Consider the following 22,090-nt stretch of genomic DNA (forward strand, 5'->3'; position numbering starts at 1 on the left):
GGGTGGGGAGGGATAAAATCGCAATTGTATGGCAGTGATTGTTAAACATTAAAAAAATAAAAAAATTAATTAAAAAAAAAAAAAAGAGGCAACCCAAGATGGCGAATCTTTAATAAACTTTGTTTTCTTTGGCTTTAAAAAAAAAAAAAAAAACCGACTGTAAAAATAAAAAAGGGCATGTGAATGCTCCAGGTGGTTCTCATATGTCTAAGTACATTCAAGTCCTCCTCACTTTATTTGTTGTTATCTACAGATAAACTAGTTTTGAAGATCTGAAAATAATTTAATGCACTACTAGTCTAGTTCTATGCATTGGATGCATCAGTTGATCATTTATAAGCCTTTATTAGGGGCTAGTATATGCAAGACACCATTCTAGGCACAGGAGAAACCAAGACAAACATGAAACATGCCAACCTTCAAGGAGCTCACGTTTTATCAAAGAAATGACATACACATGTCTCTGTATGTGTATATCACATGTATATGTACAAATACACACGTGTGTCTATTTGTATATCTCAAGTATTAGGAACTGAATGATTCAGGAAAGGACTTAGAGAGAAGGTGAAGGGAAGCAGAGGTTCTGAGAGGCCCAGGGGAAGGAGGGCCTTTTAGACATGGGGGCACAGCCAGTACGAAGGCAAGCAGGCTGGTATAAAGTGGAGTCTGGCATAATACATCTGGAAAGGTGGGTCGGACAGGTGGTAAAGGGCTTGAAATGTCCAACAAAGGAGTCTGAAGCAATAGGGAGCCCTGCAGTTGCATGAGCAGAAGTGTGCATGCATTCCTGAAAAGTAATGAGTGAAGTGGAAGGAGCAGGAAGACTAAACTGTTTCCGCACCCCCACCCCTCACCGCCGTGACTTAAATAATAATTTTGGAGATGTGTGCCCAGAACAATAACAGCCAAACCTGGCCCAATATGCTGAGGATCATTCTGCTTTTATCAATGCACAAATTTTACAAATTTTATTTTCTCATATAACCTTAATAGAAAAGTTAATTAAAAGACACTTAGGAAAAGTACACAACATACTTTATGCTAAACTCTGCACAATGGATCTTTGCCAGTAGCTGGGAGTTGGCTATGTTTGTCACTTACTGCAGTCTGGCAACACTGAGTCACTCATCTGGGCCTGGCCACAAAGATAGTCTTAAAATCTGTAGAGATGACCTGGATGGGGGACTGAGATCTCTCCCAAGCTTTCCCCAATAGCCCCTTAGCATGGGTTCTAGTTCTGATTCAACAGACCTGCGTGGTCTTGGGCACTTCCCCACTTTTCCTTTGATGGGGTTATTAGGATTATGTTCAGGGGCTTCCCAAACACAATTATAATTCAATATAAAAAAGCTAAAAAGAACCCCTTTTTTATATAAAGTCATACTTGTGGTAGCAGAATGTGGTATAGCTTAGAATTTTGCTAAGGAGAGACCTAAGTCCTGTACCATCAACACCACCATGTAGACTTTTAACAAATCAGAATTGTTCAATGAATCTTTTAGTCAGTTCACTTCTGCCACGAGATGGTGATGATTCTGAGCACATGGTCCCTTGGACTCCTTGGGTCACAGGAAAGTTGGAAAGGGCAATGTGAGAACTTTGCCAGCTATCTAAGAGTACGGGTCCCTGAACCCCATTTCCTCATCTATCAAATGAGGAGGTTGGACTATAACCTCTAAGCTTTCTTCTCTCACTATGAGTCTATGTTCCTAGGATTGTAGCAGATTAGTGAACTGTCACATTGAATGACCCAGAGGGCTAATGAAAGTCTAAGTCATGAAAGACTAAGATGCAGAGAGAGGCAATGGAGTATTAATAGGAAGTTTTGGGAACACAGAGTAAGAGGATTTGGGTTTGAATCTCAGGCCTGTCACTTATTGTTGGTGTGGCCTCGGGCAAGTTACTCAACCTCTGTGTGCCTCAGTTTCCTCATCTGTAAAATGGGGGTGGTAAGGGACTGACTGTTAAGATCTCTTCTGCTTCCAAATCTAAGACCCTGTGAGAAGGAAGTTTTAATTAAGTGAAGAGACAGTAAGCAGCATTAAAGTGTGGGCAATCCAGGTAGGTATGCAAGCATTATTTTCTGTTTACGATGACACCTATTTTCCTCCATCCTCCCAACACTCTCCTTGGTAATGGGAATCAGCTGTCACTCTTTAGAGTAGACAACAAAAGTTAGGGCATCTAACATCGCTTTTTGTCTGTCATCCTCAATCGACTGCACAGAGCAACTCTGCACAGACAGGGAAAAGGCAACTACTGAAGTTCTTTCCTGTGACCTCCCAAGTTCAAACATCTACATGCTCAGTTATCACTCACCAGCTAGGAGGCACAGAGGATAGAGTGCTCATCTTCCTGAGTTCAAGTCTAGCTTCAGACACTTACTAGTTGTAAGCCACCCTGGGCAAGTCACTTAACTTTGTTGGCAGCAGTTTCCTCATCTGTCAAATGAACTAGAGAAGGAAATGGCACACCATTTCAGTATTTCTGCCAAAAAAAAAAAATCCCAAATGGGGCAACAAGTTGGACACAACTGAACAATAACAATACCTAGTAGAGCCAAAAGATTCTGATTCATTATAAGTTGATGTGATGGTAGGGTTGGTGGTAGGGAACCTTCTCCCCAAAATTTTCAGCAGGACCACACTCTGCTACCACAGGCACAACTTCATACCGAAAAATGTGTTCTTTTTAACTTTTGTATACATGGGTTACAATTATGTTTTGGAGGCCCCTAAACCTAATGCTAACAATGTGTGCAGAAAAGAAAAATATCTAATTTTCTAACCTTCCAAACTCTAAAAAGAAATGAATGTCCTTCATTTTTCTTTCACATTTCATTTCATATTCTTATTTTTAAAAGTCTCTATATTATTTTTTAATCATTTCTGCTTCCTTGAAGGTGTTCAGGAAATTCCCCCACTACTTCTGATGAGATTATCTGAAGCTTTCTGAAAATGGTGAAAAAACAGGCCCCTCCCTAGGTAAATAGCCTAGTCAATGAGATAATGAGATTCAAATAGGCTGGTCAATTAAATACTGAAACTACCAGAGGCCCCTCCACCCTGGGCAAATGGGCTGAGCCACGGATTAATGAGGTGCCTAGATGTGCAAAAAACCTCAGAGTTTCCACCCCCTTGCCCACTGGTCATGTCACCTTTCAGTCACTGATTACCTCTTCCCCCCCCCCCCCCCCCCATGACAGGTTTTCTTCTATAAGAATCCCTAGCTTCTCCTTACTGGGGGTGAGGTCCCTTAGGGGGTGATGTTGCTTAGGGAGCAGTAACCTCCCTTAAAGGGTGGTAACTTCCCATAAGGAGGAGCCTGGTTGGAGTGTTATCAGGAGTAAATCCCTGTACCTGATTTGAAAACTGAGATCACTCCTCGGCATGTACACACACACACACACACACACACACACACACACACACACACACACACACACACACACACACACACACGCACACACGCACACACGCACACACGCACACACAGACACGCACACGCACACACACACACACACACACAGACAGACAGACACACACACACACACACACATACACACACACCAACCCCTCCCCCCCAGTTTGGAGACCGCTCACCTTATCACTTCCACTTCCTTCCTGCCCATGCCTTACTCTTGTATGGACTTGTAGAGAGCAAACAGGGGGAAGGCAGGTGGCACAGTGGATAGAGTTCTGCTCCTGGAGTCAGGAATAACGGCTCAGACACTAGCTGCGTGACCCTGGCCAAGTTACTTCACCCTATTTGCCTGTTTTCTCATCTACAAAGTGAAATGGGGTAGGAAATGGCAAACACTCCAGTATCTTTGCCAAGAAAACCTCAAAAAGGGTCACAAAGGATATGAGTGAGAATGACTGAACAACAAGTAAACAAAATGTTACAAGTCCCAAAGTAAAATGAAAAGATCAGGAAAAGGACAAACCGCTGACATGAGGAAGTGCCACTCTGAACTAATGTAGATCCAGGCATGATGGATGGAATTAGCTGTCCCCAGCAAACTTTTTCATTAGCAACAATTTCACAGTATGATCTGGAGACATACCTGTGATGAAGTTCCCCTCTCTGTATGTCATCAGGAAGCAGCCCATGTAAAATGTGATCAATGAAAAATAGTCTTGGGAATTATAACATGAATTTTTTTAAGGGCTTTTAACAAGAACGCTTTAAAAAATTTTAAAGCTGGTACTTGAGGCTAGAAACATTGTTGAGTGGAAGAAATAGGAAGTTTTTTTAAAGGACAAAATGGAGTGAAATGTGAATTAAGTGGTAGCTGATAATACTGTAACAGAATTTAACTAAGATTACTTGAAGTTACAACTAGATGCTCTTATTTTTTCTATTACTGCTCCATAACACATACAAACTCCAGTTTGCTGTGCAGAAGGTAACAGCAAGCAGACTTTTATGTTTTCTTACTGAAGACTGCAGCAGGGGGGAGCAGAAAGGTCCCTGGTGACACCTGAGTTCCAATCTGACTTCTGACATAAACTAGTAGTGTGACCATAGACAAGCCTCTTAACATCTTGGAGCCTCAGATGGGTTTGGTAACACTCTCTAGTATCTCCCTTGGGAGTACTGAGAGGATCACATGAGATAAGATATGTAAAGCACTTTGCAAACCTTGAAGCACTGTGTCAATTATGTTTTGTAAAATAAGTATATATCACTGTTATCCATCCCTTGAGAAAGTCTAATTGATCAGCTTCTATGCAAAAATGAGGGCCCCTGTTCATCCTGTGGCAGCTGCCCAAACCACAGGCATCATGCCTAGGTATGACTAACTAGCAAGAGAGCATTCTTTACAAATTTGGGCCTATGAAGGCATGGAAAACTTCACACCCAGTAACAAGACACCAGGAAAGTAGCGCCCTTGATAAAGAACACAATTATCTAGTCACAAGAAAGATATATCTTTCACTGCTTAATAAATTAATAAATTGCTTTCTGGCACCAATCAGTCTCATGGGCATGACAGCAACAGAAGCGACCTCAATGCCACATCCTCCCTAGGTGCGCTGAATGTCAATTTTGTCCCAGCAGAGCTGAGGGGCCTGACCATAAAGAGTACCAGCCTGAAAGAGCCCACCAAGGTCTCTGTGTGCATTTTTGAGGTAGGTCCACCTCATCATCACCAACCTAAACCTGTACGAAACTTGTCTGCTTATCTGCTCACATACATGCGTGCGTACGTTTGTGTGCGTATAAAATGTTACATACTCACACGTTTGCCATTCTTTGAATAAAAACCACTAAAAAATCTGAAGTCCTACAAAGATAAGGCTTTAGCTCTCTCTCTTCGAAGCTATGTCTACATGTTTCCTTGACATAAGGACACAGAAAGCCTTTTCCAACCTCTAATGCCTTTCTTCTTTTAATTATTTTCTATTTTTGTTGTATATAGCTTGTTTGTGTATATATGTTTGCTTATCATCTTCCCCTCAGATTACAAGCTCCTTGAAGTCGGGGGTTGATTTTTTGTCTCCCTTTGTTCTCCAAGGGTTTATTAGCACAGTCTCTGGCACTTAATAAATGTTTACTGACTGACTGAGAATATTATATTGATTTTCATACCCATGACCCATTAGGCCTAGCATTCTGCTACCAACACATGCTTTATGGGTGTTCTTCCTAAAAACAGACCTTTAGCTTGAATGGTTTCTCCCTATCCCCCAAACAGCCTGGTTCCTCTCAATGGAGAATTTATTAATTTAACTGAACTACTTGTCTATGCTATTTTCAGCCTATACCATCGCTTACTGTAATGAGTTGTATAAGTTTATTACCTACTGCGTAAAGTAATACAACACTGGTATTTGTCCTCAACTTAATTCTTTCATGCTTCAAAAGGTATATTTTAATCTTCGTATCCTGAGATTTGGGAACAAGTTCATGCTTACTCTAACACACCCTGCCTGATAATGGGGGAAAGGTAGCACACAAGTCAGAATGCGTGACTATTACAATATACTTATATGTGAAAGGTGAGAGTTGTTCTCTCAGTGCTAAGATTACCTGATTATCTGTGGTTTGTGAGTAATCCATTAAAAAAAAAAAACATCTGGCCATTATATTAGTTAAAAAGAGGTTGGTCATTCTGTAGGACTTCTTGTATCCATGGGAAAATTCTCCTCCATCCATCAGGTCAATGTTTGCCTGGGGGCAGCTAGGTGGTGCAGTGGATAGAGCACCAGTACAGGAGGCAGGAGGACCTGAGTTCAAATCCCAACTCAGACACTTGACACTCACTAGTCATGTGACCTTGGGCAAGTCACTTAACCCCAACTGCCTCACCCTCGGTTATCTCCAGTCATCCTGATGAATATCTGGTCACTGGATTCACATGGCTCTGGAGGAGAAGTGAGGCTGGTGACCTGCACAGCCCTTCCTCACTCAAAATAAAGTCAAGTGCAAATCATGTCATCATTTCTCTGATGGCATGGTCTTCTTCGGCAACGAAGGATGAACACACAATGTTTGCCTAACAAAGTGAGCTCATATCTAATAACATCTACGTTAGCAATTGCAAAATAACTCTAGGAACTAGCTATGCTATGTTAGTATAAAGTTTTTCCCATACACAAGTTTTTATATACAGTCAATTTTGTCACTGTACATTAATTCTAGAACTCAATGATTTCCTAGTTTCTGGGGTTATTTCTTCTTCCAAACTTGCCTATCACTGTCTAAGGGCACCACCAACCTTCCAGTCACCCAAGCCTGCAAACCTGATATCCTCTCTGACTCCTAATTCCACACACTCCACATATCTAATCTGTTAACAAGTCTTATTCTGACCTTTTCTATCTCTCTCACATATGTCCTGTTCTCTCCAATCCCACATCCACCACCTTGGTGGGCTCTCATCACCTCACACCTGGACTACTACAATGGCCTTCTGGTGTCTCCCCCATCCCAAACTGTCCTCCACTCACTGGAGTGTTGTCAGAGTGGTTTTCCTAAAGAGCAAGTGTGACGACATGACCTCCTACCCCAATCAGTAAACCCCAGCGACTAATGACGGAGTTATCTCAAAAATGCCCTATTTGCTATGTGGAGCTTTCACAATCCAGCCCTTCCTACCTTTCCAGTCTTGTTACACTCTGCCTCCTTCCACATACTTTACCAACAGCAACACTAGCTTCCTTATTGCTCCCTCCCAACCCCTCCTTAGCATTCCATCTCCCAACTAGGCATGTTTTCATTGGCTATCTTTCATGCTAGGAATGTTCTCACTATACCTCCATCTAGGTCCTTGGCTTCCTTCAGATCTCAGCACCTCAGTGCCCTCTGCAAAGCACACTCCCAGTGCCTTCCCTCAGAAATTACTTTCCATCGACTTTGTCTGTATCTTGTCTGTATCTTACCTTCCCCATTAGAACGAAATTGGACAAATCTATAATTAATCATAAAATTTTGATCACAGTTAACAGTCATATTAAGCTTAGGTCTAGATGGCACATTCTTCCATTGTATTCCCACGTGCTAAGCAGCTAGATGGTTCAGTGGGTAGAGTGCTGTGCCTGAAGTCAGGATGACCTGAGTTCAAATCCAGCCTCAGACACTTAATAACTGTGTGGTAGTTAAGTAATTTAACCACTGTCTCTACTTCCCTATCTGGGGTAGAAAGATAATAGTAGTGCTTACCCCTTAAGGTTATTGTGAGGAGAAAATGAGATGAAATTTCTAAGGCACTTTGCAACCCTTGAAAACACTACGTCAATTCTTATTATCATTATCATCATACCTGGCATATAGTAAGCACTTGATAAATGCTTGTTAACTGACTAATGGGTTAGTGAAGGCTCTCCTATGCAGGGGTGCTGTAACCAGTCATTTAGGGGAGAAAGGGACGAGGGCAGTGGTGGAGGCCAGAGAAAGTCAGAGAAGGTCAGAGAAGCCAAGACGAGTGACAGGGACAACAGCACATGGGCTACTGTTTTGTGTTATGTACACTAACGATCCCTTCCAATAAATACTATGTATAATCACCCAATTTCTTCTTGGCGTTCTGTTGTTGCATGCTTTAAACAAAATGGAATAATGTTTTCAGCCTTTTCTTATGACTCAGCAAATGCTGCCCCAAAGTCATTCTGGCTGGCACAACAGGACTGGCGCTTTCTGTCTTGAGGAATATGAAAGATATAAACCTCACTCACCACGGGAGCTCTTTCTTTTGTCAAATCTCGGTGGGAAAATGAAAGTGGATCAGCACGTTTAGAGTTGCAGCAAGACTCCTGTTTTTGTCTTTTTAACCTTGAAGAAAGTTTTTCTGCTTCCATGAAAAAGAAGGAAATATAGTAAGTAGATATAAGAACTCCATTCTTCTTTACCTGCCATAATGGAAACAGGAATAACACCACTGACCAAAGTTGAGCCCAGTTAAGACACTCGCATGAGGCCAGTTCTCTTCAATGCTCGGCTCCAGCTGCCCTACATGAGGATGTTCTGGACTCCCCCAGACACTAGGGCTTCCTTGCCCCCCTCCCCCCTCCCCCCTCCAAATTACTTGACACTTATTTTGTTCGTATTTTATATCCACTCACATGTAATTGTGCTTCTCCCTTAACAGAACGTAAGCTCCTTGAGGGAAGGGACTCTCTCATTTTTGTCTGTGTCCCAGAGACAGTTCCCTTTGGTCTCTTAGTGCAGCTCCTAGTACAGAGCAGGCACTTAATACATTATTGATTATTGACTGATATCAATTCAGATGAATTAGGTACAGTCTACTCTAAAGTAGCGGTCAGTCTGCATTACAGAACGCATGGAAAGAAATGCAGCTGAATTACTTTCAAGTGCATGTAGAAAGTAACAGCCAACAACGTGTCGTCAGGCCCTTTCAGCGCAACGAGGTCATGCGCTCATGTTCATACTTTGCTTTTACAGACCAACATCGTCATCAGTTATATCTTGACTTGCCTATGAACTGGCTTTGAGTGAGGCAGAGTGGCACAAAGTCCTCAGTCTCATTTTCTTTCCCAGGGTCAACAAAGTCCAGTGGCAGGACAAAAGTCAGGATGACTGACAATGGCCCAGAATGCAGTGGGTGACCTTGGCATCTTTGGTGTCTGGCCAAGCTCTAAGTGCTCCATACTGTAGTCACCTTCATGGCTGCTGGAACAAACTGTTCTCATCTGCCCATTACACCCGGGGGGAGGGGACGCGGAGGGGGTTGTCACATGCTTGGGGTAGACATCCCCCTAACTTAGTGACATGTTTGAAGATTGTCGGTTATCCCCAGCCTGGTAAAGCGATAGGACAGCTGGTTTGTGGAGACATTACCAGGGTATGGCTGCTGCTCTCATTACAAGCTACTTGGAGCCACAGGTGAGAGTTGGGTAAAGGTGGACACAAAAGGTGAATGAGCAACCCTGCAAAGGGGTTGGCACCAGAGGTGCCAGTCCTCCCTGAACACCCCGTACACATATACACAATCTATCTATATCTATATACCATAAATATATGCCACAAATCTTTTGCCACTAAACTCATAAAGTTTGTTCAATTATATATAGATATGTATTTATATTTGTCTGATTTCTGATTTAGCTGAATCTAGGAACTGTCACTTAATCTCTTTCAAACACAGTTTTCTCACTGGTAAGTGGGGGGGGGAGTATTGAACTTTATAACCTATACAGTCCCTTATACATACACCTCTAAATTTATGATTCTATTAAACTTTGGTTTGTTGTATCATAATCATTTTCTTTCATATAATGATTGCTTTTATGATTTGTCCTTTGACACATCCCTTATTTTAGGATTTCATTATTATGTTCCTAAGGGCACCTAGCTGGCACAATGGCAAGACTGCTGAGCCTGGAGTCAGGAATTTAACCCCAAATATTTACATCAGCACATAATAAATGTTTAATAAATGGTTGTTTTCTTCCTTCCTGCCTTCTTTCCTTCCTTCTTTCTTCCCTCATTCCTTCCTTCTTACAGCCAGCAAGTCTAAAAAATGGCATCTGAATCTTTTTTTCTATACAGTTTAACATATTTTCCTCACTAAGCCTTGAGACGTACTCGCCAGGAGCTTATCTGAGGGTAAAGCTCAAAAGGCAACCCTCTTTCTTCTCTCACTCACTCTCTGTTAGGAATGCTCCCTGGTGAACTAGTCCAGGGCAGAGTCGGGGCAAGAGCACATCACACACTTTCTCCTTCCTCTAAGATCAGACCAAGCCACACTGAAGTAGCTCCAATAGCAAGGCAAGTGAAGAGGCTGCCCAGAGTGGGGAGAGTGACATAATCTGTGGTGTTTTCTACACAAAATGAAAACTGAGATTGTTCTCAAATGTCCGTGTACTTATAGGGATTCAAAGCTGGGAAGGACCTTGAAGGTTATCTCATTCCATCCTCTCTTTTTATAGATAAGGAAACTCAGGTCCCAAAAGATAAAAATTTTTTTTTTTATCTCAAAAGGCTTAAAATGACAGATGTTCTTATGTAGGTAACCCACAAGTTTTAAGAAAACAATGCCTCATAAAATATCTACACTTAAAACTCACATATATGCATCCAAAAATTTAAAGTTGTTTTCTTACTTTAAGAAAATAAGTTCCAAAGCTTTGTACTTTTTATCTAATATGAACTTTAAAAAAAATTCTAGCTATTAGTAGTGACCACATTCATCTGGGAAGCTTCCTAAAAGAATCTCTGATCAGCCAACCAATATTTATGAATCACTTACTAGAGCACTGACTCTGTGCTGAGTAAGGAAGCAGACAGTGGAAGAACAGTCCCTATCCTCAAGGAGCTAGCGTGCTAACATAGGAGGCAGTGTATTGCAGGTCTGTGTGTGTGTGACTGTGTGTGTGTATGTGAGACTGTGTGTGTGTGTGACTGCATGTGTGTGTCTGTGTGTGTGTGACTGCGTGTGTGTGTGTGTGTGTGTGTGTGTGTGTGTGTGTGTGTGTGTGTAAGGGATCAGGGTACAATTGTTAGGATTTCGTTTTAAAATACAATACTGATCCAGTATGAACTAATGAGTTGGAAGTTCAACCAAATGTAGAAATGCTCATTTCCAAAAAATAAGCAAGAGCTTTTCCACACCTAAATATAAGAAATACCTGTCCTTGATTGGAAACAAAGAATATTAACATTTTAGAGTGTAAGCTTGGCTTCCCTAAGCTAAAGGTTCTTAACCTGGGCTTCACAGATCCTCAAGGGGTCTACAGAAAAATTTCATGAAGTCTGTAAACTTATATCTCTAACTGAAATTTACATTTTCTTCAGTTATGAATGTAGGCAGGAAATCATTATTCTGAGACAGGGTATAGGTTTGACCAGACTGGCAAATGGATCCATGACATAAACAAAAAAGTTAAGAATCCCTGTCCTGAACAAAGATAACAGAAACACATAAATACACATCTTTGTACATATACATGTGTATGCATGTATATACACATATCCACATCAATGATACATGGATATGATTTATGGGTGTATATACCCATGCATATGTGCATACACACATCTTTGTATACGTGTGTGTGTATATCATGCATATCTATTTATATATACTATATTTAAAGCTCTGTAAGAAAAAAAAAACATACCAGTGACTTTACTGTGAGAAATCTCTCTCATTTCATTCCCACTGTAAGAGCTCAGCAAGTTCTTCATACTTTCATCCTCCGCTCTGTCCACCGCACTCTTCTGACACCCGTCCCTTCGATGAGGGTCTGCACCATGCTGCAGCAGGATCTCAGCAGCCTAGGAAGGGCTCCAAAGGTCATCATCTTCATACATACGTTAGCAATAACTGCTATTGTCACATCTAAAACTAGGTTTTGGAATTCTGGTCAGTAACACTTTGCCTGAATTTTGATGCCTAGAATGATAACTCTGAACAGAACCATTTCTTTCACATGGTTTGCTTCTATAAAACAACTAAACAGCAAGGACTTGAAAGCATTGCAATTGTTGCTCTAAATGCATTAAAATAATCTGTGGCAAATAACAAGGGTTACATGGCATAGACTTGCTTATCTGGTCACTTGTGAAGTTTGAAAAGTTATGCAAAGATCAATTCTTAGTAGTAAATGTTGCAGCTCAACACTGGCCCAAAGCAGCTACCTACATGGTCAAATTATACATGATCTCATTTTAGAACTGCCACAGCTGTGCAGCCTACGTCCCCAAAGAGTTCTCCCATCACCTATATTCTCCCTTCCCCTTCATCCTAACAGGGCCTGAAAGTTCTAACAGCAGTCACTCTGGGATAAGCAACAAAGATGGATGGGTCTGACAACAAAGGATGTCCCCAGCCAACAACAAACAATATCTAGAAGGTCCACTGAAACCCTAGGCAGAAGGAGTCAAGTAGGTAAAAGTCGCCTTTAGCATCATCTGCCTTTCCTTCCTAGTGCCCTCTCCTTCAGACTTTCTATACATCTTCTACGTATTCCTGGTTACCCAAATTATTGCATACTAGTATTACCTTCACTTCTAACCTCACTGGGTAGCACTCCATGCAAATAATTTATTCCTTTTCTTCTTATCAAAACCTATCTATAGGTTCTAGCTAGATGTCAACTAGCTAACATACTGTAAGCCACCTGACATATTAATAACTGATAAAGTACTAAAGGCTAATAAGGAGTGAATGCACCTCTCTGTGATGTTTACTGTCATCACCTGATAGGTTTACGTTCTAAGTTCGGCTCTCAATTATTTCCACTCCTATCATTTGCCTGCAGTTAGGGTGTATTTCTACCAGCAGCACATCGAGTGATACCCTATTTATGGTCCTGTGGTCTGAACAGTGAAACCACAATTTCCTGTAGGCTCTGTTAGCTGAGAGAAAGATTAATGTGTTTCTTTGCTAAATGTACTAATATGCTACCCTTAAAAAAACTTAAAATGAAACTTTTTCTTCAAACAGCTAAATATTAGCAGCACTAAAGAATACTTTTCAGGTAGTCCTTTCCTCATGAACACATGATGTACAAATAATCAGAACACACAGCAGTGTCAATGGTGGAGTCTAAGAGCCCCGTGGGGCCACTGTTCTTCATTCCCAAATCCAGAGAAGCTGCAGAAGACACGAGTGCTGTCATTCCTGACAGACAGCCTATTTCCATTCCTCACCCCCACCATGCAAAAATAAATATAACAAAGACTACCAAGTAACTAATCATTTCTTGAAACCCCTAGTTGTAACTAAAAATACATGCCTTACAGAAGCTATTTAAATGGCTGTTTAGTCAAAACGATGGTCTTTTTTTTTCAGGTACATTATGGAGTAATTAACCTTTTGTGGGCTAGCCTGGAAACTTCTTAAAAGAAAATTATCTTTTGATTGTGGAGATTCACAAGATCCATGTTACTGATGTAAAACTATATGTTTTATAATATATACACGTATACACACACGTACATACATATATATATATACATATATAATATCTTTCCCTTTATAATTGTGCCCATCAGTGGAGATAGGGAAAGTCAGGAAGAGAGAAGCCAGAAGGAACTATAAATTATTTATTTATTTAGATTAATGTGCTTTTAAGGGGAAAAAGACAATTTAATGCTGCTTTATAGTTAGTAAAGCCACCAACAGGTAAGAAAAGTCATCTGTAAAGGTTTGTGCTACTTAATCACCCAGAAAATTTTCCACAATGGTGTTGATTCTAAGTATAGAGATTCAGGTTAAGAAGCATTCTATTCAAGTAGAAAATGGGATTATATTAAGTAGCAATTTCTGAATTAATACAAGAAGGCATCATTTTGTGCTCAGAGGTCTGTTCTTTTATTCTTTTTTTGAATAATCTTTCCAATATTATATCTACTGATGTTTATACTGAAAAAATTTTAACAAAAAAATCAAACTGACCTTTTAGGTATAATGTTTACTAGTAATTTCTACATACTGGTCCTCTTAGCAACCAGCGACTTACATAGAAGAGAAAAGCTTGGAGTTACAAAAATTTCAGTTTATAACAAGTCATTTTCCTAAATAACCAGTATCTTTTTCCCCCCCAGAACAAGCCATCTTGGGCAACATTTAAACAAAAAACTTATACAGATATAAAGTCATTTCACAGTGTCTCAGAGATATATAAATTGTAGAAGAATATTTTTAGAACCAATATAATTATCTAAAGATTAAATCTCCACTGGCAAGTGGTGATGGAGATATTTTAAATGTGGAAATCTTTCTGGATCCCTCAAATCATGACACGTAGGCAACCATGAATTCTGCCTACTTGTTAAAATAAGACCCTGTTTCTGAGCCTCTTCCATGAACACATTATCACAATTGTTGTGCTGGAACAGTGGCCCAAAGCAAGACTGGACTTTGTGGTAGCTTTCAGGGGTCTCCAGAGGAGGGAGGACCAGGTGATAGCGTGGTAAAGAAAAAGGAAACGATAACCACAAAAATGAGCTGTCTAGTCATCCCAACTCTAAAGAAGCCATGCAAAGAAAGAATGAGTGACCAAGACAGCCCTTGCCATTGCAGCCGATGTTTCTGTTTTCCTCATTCTCTCTTTTCATTCCATTTTCATTCCATTTGTTTCATTTTGATCTCTCTGGGCCTTATCAATCACTTTTCAGTGGAGCCTAATTCTCTGTAATACCATTCGGGGTTTCTTGGCAAAGACACTGGAGAGTTGGCCATTTCCTTCTCCAGCTCATTTTATAGATGAGGGCAACAGGATTCAGTGACTTTCCCAGGGTCACACAGCAAAGGCAATTTGTACTGTGAAGATGAATCTTCCTGACTCTATCCACTGTATCACCTAGCTGCCACCCTATCTTAGGAAAGAAAAATAGAAAGGAGAGGGAGGGAGTAGATCAGAAATAGAAGTTAATAATGATGAAAAAATATGCAGGGCTTGCAAAAGAGGAAAGAAAACGGAAAGGGTGAAAAAATATAGGTGAAGAGAGGAGGACAGATATTGATATTATCACATGCTTTTTTTTTTCTGCTGCATCTGTGAGATCATTAATGTTGGGGAACATCTGGAATGGAAACGTCCTATACTTATTATCTTATATTATTATTATCCTCATTATCTCCTCCGTAATTTTCAGTCAGAGATCTGATTGGGGTCATGGGAGAGTTAAATCCTTGTTCAATGGCAAAGAGCCAAAACGTATTTGAAACTGGTGGAACCTAGGTCACCCAGACTCCAAAGCTGGCCCTGTAAACCCTGGTTCTCCACATGCCTCTAGGGCAAGGGTGGGGAACCTATGGATTCAAGGCCACATGTGGCTGTCTAGGTCCTCAAGTGCAGCCCTTTGACTGAATCCAAACTTCATGGAACAGATCCCTTTAATAAAAGGCTTTGTTCTGTAAAATTTAGACTCAGTCGAAAGGCCACACCCACGGACCTAAAAGGCCACATGTGGCTGCAGGTTCCCCACCCTTGCTGTCGTGTATAGGAAAATGTTTAAAGGAAAACCTTACGTACAAGATTCTGGAACATATCTGCTTCCAACAGTTTATTTGTCTGGAATATGGGCATGCTCAGAATTCTACAAGAATCAGTTCCTAACGTTCAATCTAACTCAGTTCTAAGACAGCAGTTGCTCATTTTGAATTCTACAAGCTGCTGAATACTGTAGTAAAGGGAGAACACAATATGCTTCAGTAATGTCTACATATAAAGAATTGGAAAACTTTTAAAATTATTAACTGAAGTAAAATGGACGCCAGAATTGTTCTACAATATGGGACAAATATAATTTACTTGATCATAGAGAGAAGATGAGAGTTTGATTACTGACTATAAGCTAAGGTCGGGTCATTTGCAGAGAGGACCCAGAGTTGAAATCATAAAGATCAGAGAGGCGAAACGACATATTTCAGAACTGGATCAGTTCAGCTTAAAGCCAAAACTAATACAGAGTAAAGCTGCTATTGAGAAGTAAGCCCAGTTAACCACAGAAGAGCTTACCTACTAGCAGGCTGATTAGCTGGGTTAGACCTTGTGCTTACTGAGGTGTTAATCAAGCGTGGCATGGAAGACTCACGTTAGCAGCGGAATCTGTTTAACACCAAAGCTAGGTTCATCAAGAACTTTTTTAGACAATTCCTGGGTCAGAAAAAGGACGCTGACAGTTTGAGGTAAGAGTTACTGCCAGCACATGGGCTTTCCATACTTGCGGGCCTCCTTAAGAGATCCTTCTAATCTGTGCTTACTCTCCCCATAGATACTGGGTGCACTGACGACAGGTCTGTGTGTAGACCAGGACTCCACAGGTTATCACTGCATATTCTTTACATAAGTATCTCCCAGAGGGAGAGTATGCTGGCTTTTTTCATCAAGTAGGAATGATGCTGTACATAGGATAAGAAGACAGAGAGGAGGACCCAAGAAAGTATACCCACATTACCGTCTGCACAAAATCATAGACTTTTATAAGCAGAAGGAATCAGGAGGATAATTTAGGACAGGTACAACCCCCTTTTTTAAAATGTGAAGAAAGTGAGAAAGGGGAAGTTAAATAACATTCAAAACCCGTATCTTTTTCCTCCTGACTCAGGGCTTTTTATATTAATCATGCCCTGCAATGACGTTCAGCCCTTGGCTTCTTCCATACACATTTGGGGGCAAGGAAGAAAAGGGATCAGTATAATGAGTTTCTTTTTATCTTGGCTGCCATTTTCACAGCAATAACATTTTCTTAATTACTGTTATTTCATCACCTTTAATGATTCTTCCTTCTTCGCCATCTCTAATTCCTTTGACCAAATAACCTCATGATCTCACCAGTGCTTTCTTAATTTACAGATCTCAAAAAAAAAAGCACTTTACTGGGATAGAGGGAGCAGCCTGATATATCAGGCCATCCCCGACATCATCCTTAATCTTCACCGATGGGCTCTGATCCCCATCACTCTGCAGATTGCACATTTCGCATCACTGCTCCTGGTGCTATAATGCTCTGACTATACATAGTCTAAAAATGGTGTGAAGGGCTTTGTGTTACCCTGATGCTTTAAACAGAGGTGCCCAGGAATTTTTTAATATAAGAATTGAAGATACTGTCGGTTAAGAGTCAAAATAGTTCCCTCTCTGTTTACATCCTGGCTACTGGTTGGTCATGCAACCAGCTTCATTAAGCCAAGATTTTTTTTCTATAAGCTTTTGAATTATCTATTTTTCTAAGTCTCCACCCCAGCTTCCCAAACAAAAAATGTTAATTTCTAGTTAACAGATTTCTAGAATCTGTATTTGGAATCTGTTTTCATTGAAACATCTTGGATCCTTTCAGGAATTCTCTCCTGCATTGTTACCACAGCTGTGATGAATGAAAACAAAGAAGAAAAAGCCAGAACAACAAAAACAAAAGAAACCAGCAACTCCTGTTGGTCTCCATTTCATTAAAACCTTAAACCCACTAAGGAATTCTGATAAACAGCACCATGGATTTAATTCATCTGATTTTTACCTGCACAACAAATAACACTTTTTAAGAAGTTAAATATAAATCTATCAGAAACGTAGCCATCTGTATCTTTTAATGTCTATGTTATACTCTGGGCTTCCAGGACTTGCTCTGACAGAGAAGGTACCATGTGCTATGAAGAGCAAACAGGAAAAGTCATTGTTACTAAGATGCAGTAACCTTTAAGTCCTCTCACAAATTCTAATATTCACTTATCATTTCAAGTAGATTTCCATGTTCAGTATTTCAAGAAGGCATCTTAGGTCTCAGTTAAAAATAACTTCAACTCCCCCTCCCACTTTCCTAGAGGGAAAAAAAACCCACCAAAATGCCAATGTGGTGAGCACCATACCTTTAAATGGTTGCCTGAAACAGCATTATGTATGGGCAAAAGCCCACCCAGACTTTCACTATTAACATTAGCGCCAGCTTTCAATAGCTCCACCATCACTTCACTAAATCCCTTATCAGCTGCCTCATGAAGTGCGGTCCATCCTAACAAAAGCAAAGGAAATAAGGTTTAGCATCAAATCCTACACCCTGCAGGAACCTCTGCTTAAGATCTCACACTCACATCACATCCTTCTTTTATCATATTATAAATCTTTTTTTTATTAACGGGGTGAGTCTGCAAGTTTTCTGTATATGTGAAGCATGAAAATGGCCGATGATGTTTGCTTTAATAAAACATATATACCTCCACTAATACTAGTAACAGGCCTATACCCCAAAGACATCAAAGAAACAGGGAAAAGATTGATTCATATAAAAATACTTATCGCCATTTTGTTTATTGTGTCTGAGAACTGCAAACCAAGAGGGTGTGCCCATCAGTGGAAGATGGCTGAACAAGTCATAGCAAGTGAATGGAATGGTTTATTATTTCAATGTAAGAAGTGAAGAAAGGGATGGTTTCAGACAACCTGGCAAATTTTGAATGATTTAATGCAGAATGATATGAGTAGAACAAGGAGAACAAATTATACGATAACAAAATTGTAAAGAAAAAACAACTTTGAAAGAATTAAGGATTTTATCAATGCATCGACCAGCTGTGATTCCAAAGAAATGGTGATGCGTGAATGCATGCTAGAGAGGAGTGAACACCAAGGAAGATGTAAATAAGACAGATCACAGGATCACAGACCTGAGACAGGAAAGGACCTCAGAGGCCATCCTTACTTTGCAATCCAGAAAGGTAAAGTGACTGGTGAGGCAGAAGCAGGACTGGATCCCAGATAGGGCTTTTCCCACTCTGCCAAAGGGAACAGGAAGGAATTCTGACTGTACAAGAGCTTTGACTTAGAGAGGAAGGGAATACTTCTTCCTGATCAGCAAGAAGCTGTGAGTTTCTGGAGGGATGAAGACAGTCCATCAGGCCAACATTAAGGGCTAAAGGTATGGGCCACCAAACTCTCAGATTTAGGGTCCATCTACCTACAAGCACCGATCTGGTCATCCTGCACCTCTCCAACCCCACCCCAACTGATCCATATTCTCATCCCCAGGTAAGATCCAGAACACAGCTAGCTGCTTGTCACTCCTCAACCCTGCATTCCCCTTCACCCCCAACTCCACACCTTCCCCCCAACACTGCCTCACAGATTGAAGGGGAGCATAGATTATTAATCGTACAAAGTCAAAAGTTACAAAAGTCAAAATTTTAAATGACATGCATTTTTAAGGGATTTCAATTATAAAGCAGACCAGAAGGATGAAAGATACAAACCTGCATTATCCTTTTGGTTTAGACGGGCACCAGACTCTAACAGTGCTTTGACTAGCGACAAATTTCCTCTTCTGGCAGCCAGATGCAGACGGCTTTTACCTTTTGCACTCCTCTTATGGACTTCAGTTACTGTTCTGCAACTAGGTCTGTCAGGCAAGACCTGGGTATCCTCTTTGCCAAATGCTGAAGGTTCTAAGGATATAATAATAATAGTAATTCATATTTATATGTACTAAGCACTTTCCACATAAAGAACCCTATGCGGTAGGTACAGGGACTGAACCTATGATCTCACTGATATTATAGAGAACTCCCAGATAAGTAAACTCTGTATACCAATAACAGGCTAGAACTTTCTCTGCCACTTATAGTCTCTGTCTAGAGTACTTAGAAGTTAAGTAACATGACCTGGGTCTTAGAGCCAGGATATATGTCTGAGGTGGAACTTACACCCAGATCTCCCTGGATCAAAAACCAGCTTTCTATCCACTATGCCACACTGCTTCTCAGAGGGATGAGCATTATTATACTTCTTTATGACCATCTCCACCTCAGTGAAAACTTTATTTCTACCCCTGGGTTTCCTGCTTCTGATACGTAAGTTTTCACCTTATTTTGCCAAGGCCCTCTACATACCTCCACATCACACCAACTCCTTCAAGTACCCTTTTCCTTTCCCTATTAGAATGTGAGCTCCTTAAGGGCAAGAATTATCTTGATTTTATTTATATTCCAAGGCTTAGCACAGTGCCAGGAATATAGCAAGTACTTAATAAATGAATTTATCTATCTGCCTTTCTATCTTAAGTCCATTTTATAGGACTTAGGCTCAGACTGATCATGCGATTCATCCATGGCCTACTGTTAATAGTGTTGTTTAGCAAGGAGATCTTTGAGTCAGGGCATAACCCATTGTAAGTCTTCTGGCTCTGAGGCCAGGGCTCTCTACATCAAGTCATGCTGATCCCCAAGGGCACTAGGGGATTTAATGCAAATGTACTCACAAATGAATTTTTCTGAGTTCTAACTTTGAGGGAAAAAATAATAACGCGTCATCTGTTTCACTATACTCATCTCAGAACATTCCTTTTCATTAAGTTAATTCAAGATCTTCCTGACTAAAAACCATTTAAAATTCTAGTGGAACATTCGTCACTGTTCTCAATAATTCCATAGAACTGAGACCTAAAATGGACCAAAATATTTTTGACAGTAGTATTCTAAAAAAATTTGCTTTCCTAAAGTTACATTATGATTTAATGGATTTAAAAGTCTTATTATGTATAGTACCAGGTAATTTCTACCTCATATTTCTAGTGTAATTAACTACAATTCTCTAGCCTATTATATGCTCTATTTTTCTTTTATAAAAAAATAAAGTATACCATCTGAAATGTCTTTTTTCATAATTCTTTGCAATTCAGATGAATGAGGCTTTACCATAATTCATTTTTTCTGACCTTTTTTTTTTTTTTTTTTTGCCTTTAGTAAAATATCATTTGCATACATGGCCTCACAGGTCCTTAGAAACAGAGTCAGAGGATTAACTTGTAGTGGCAAAGCTTTAAAACTAGCTCAACTCCTGAATGGGATTATACTTGTGTAGAACATTACATGGCTTAGTGACACAAACACTGTATGTAGCCAAGCCATATCTGAAGGAATGTGTAAAACTTTATTTTAAATGTGTAGCCCTTAATAGAGCGGAGAGCCCCAGCTATACATCTTAGACTTCCCCAAAACTGTAAAGGAGGCTTATCGGGGAATGAAAGGAAACTCTACAGCAGGACAGCTAATTAGCTGGATGGAGATGAATGGACACTGAGCACTCATTACATGCCAGGGCCTAGGCTAGGCTATGGTGTTGTTTGACTCATTATCAAACAGGACTGTGACCTCAGGGATGTGATGTCATGACATGCAAACGTCATTTGTAAGTGAGGGAGGCTGTGCAAAGCCACCAGCCTCACTCTCTCCTCCAGAGCTATCTGGGTCCAGTGGCAAAATCGAGATCAGAATGACTGGAGATGGCCCCAGACGCTTTTTTAAGGTAAGGTCTTTAGCAGGTCTCTGACTGAGCGCTATGCACTGGGGACACAAACACAAGCAAGCCATTAAGGAGCTGACATTCTAATGGGAGAGAATATCATGAACCGGGTACTGTAAAGTAGGGGTGGGGGAGAGGGTGGAAAGGAGATATTAGGGAATTACTTAGAGACTTGGACCTTGGCAAAATAAGGCAGAGATAGGGATGGAGTCTAAAGTTTCAGTCAGGGATATGAAGGTGACAGCCCAAGAGCACTACATAGTAGAGACAAGGAAACACAGTGTTCCACTATCCCTGCCCCAAATAGCTGGTCTCTGTGCAGCGTGATCTAAGTATCAGGTCCCAGGGATTCCTGACCAACAGAGTCTCACAATTTCTTACATAAACACACTAAAGAGAATGGAAAATAGCTTCAAAAATATTGTCAAGGATGTGGACATTTCCAAGAGTCATGTGACAAATTCACTACCACCAAACCCTTGACCTCTGCGCCAAGGTCCCAGGTCAGTTGGTAGCATTACCAGACGTTTGAAACCTACCTGGGGTACACACAACACAAAGGAATACAAACAGATCCACAGGGGACGTGTTTCAGGAAAACTGAACTTTTGTAGACTCACCACTTTGTTACAAGTAAGTCCCACAGGATTCCTCATCTCTCCCCATCTTTATACAATACAGCGAAGCAGCTTTTGAAAATACAGGCACCCGACTGCCCAAAGATTGTAGTGGAATGGTTACGGACTTCATAAGGAGATCGTAGGGTAGGTACAAACGAGACTTTTTAAAAATGGGAACTAAGAATTATAGGTCCAACACCTCAGACATTTCATAATTTTTATCAGCCAATTAACTTTGAAGAAAGGAAGAGCTAAAGCAGA

The 22,090-nt window shown here is 40.5% G+C and overlaps 1 protein-coding gene across 1 annotated transcript in view; it reads right to left on the reverse strand.

Annotated features, from left to right (window-relative positions):
- The window catches only part of ANKRD31 (ankyrin repeat domain 31), a 190,901-nt gene that overhangs the window by 73,639 nt on the left and 95,172 nt on the right, over positions 1-22,090 (reverse strand). Inside the window, exons 15-18 of the mRNA XM_072606361.1 lie at positions 19,163-19,354; positions 17,786-17,928; positions 11,589-11,745; positions 8,184-8,299 (exon numbers count right to left, since the gene is read on the reverse strand). Coding sequence (XP_072462462.1) covers positions 8,184-8,299; positions 11,589-11,745; positions 17,786-17,928; positions 19,163-19,354 — 608 coding nt within the window. The remainder of the gene's footprint in view (positions 1-8,183; positions 8,300-11,588; positions 11,746-17,785; positions 17,929-19,162; positions 19,355-22,090) is intronic.

This window comes from Notamacropus eugenii, chromosome 4 (genome assembly GCF_028372415.1).
Source record: "Notamacropus eugenii isolate mMacEug1 chromosome 4, mMacEug1.pri_v2, whole genome shotgun sequence".
In the NCBI taxonomy this organism is placed as follows: Eukaryota; Metazoa; Chordata; class Mammalia; order Diprotodontia; family Macropodidae; genus Notamacropus; species Notamacropus eugenii.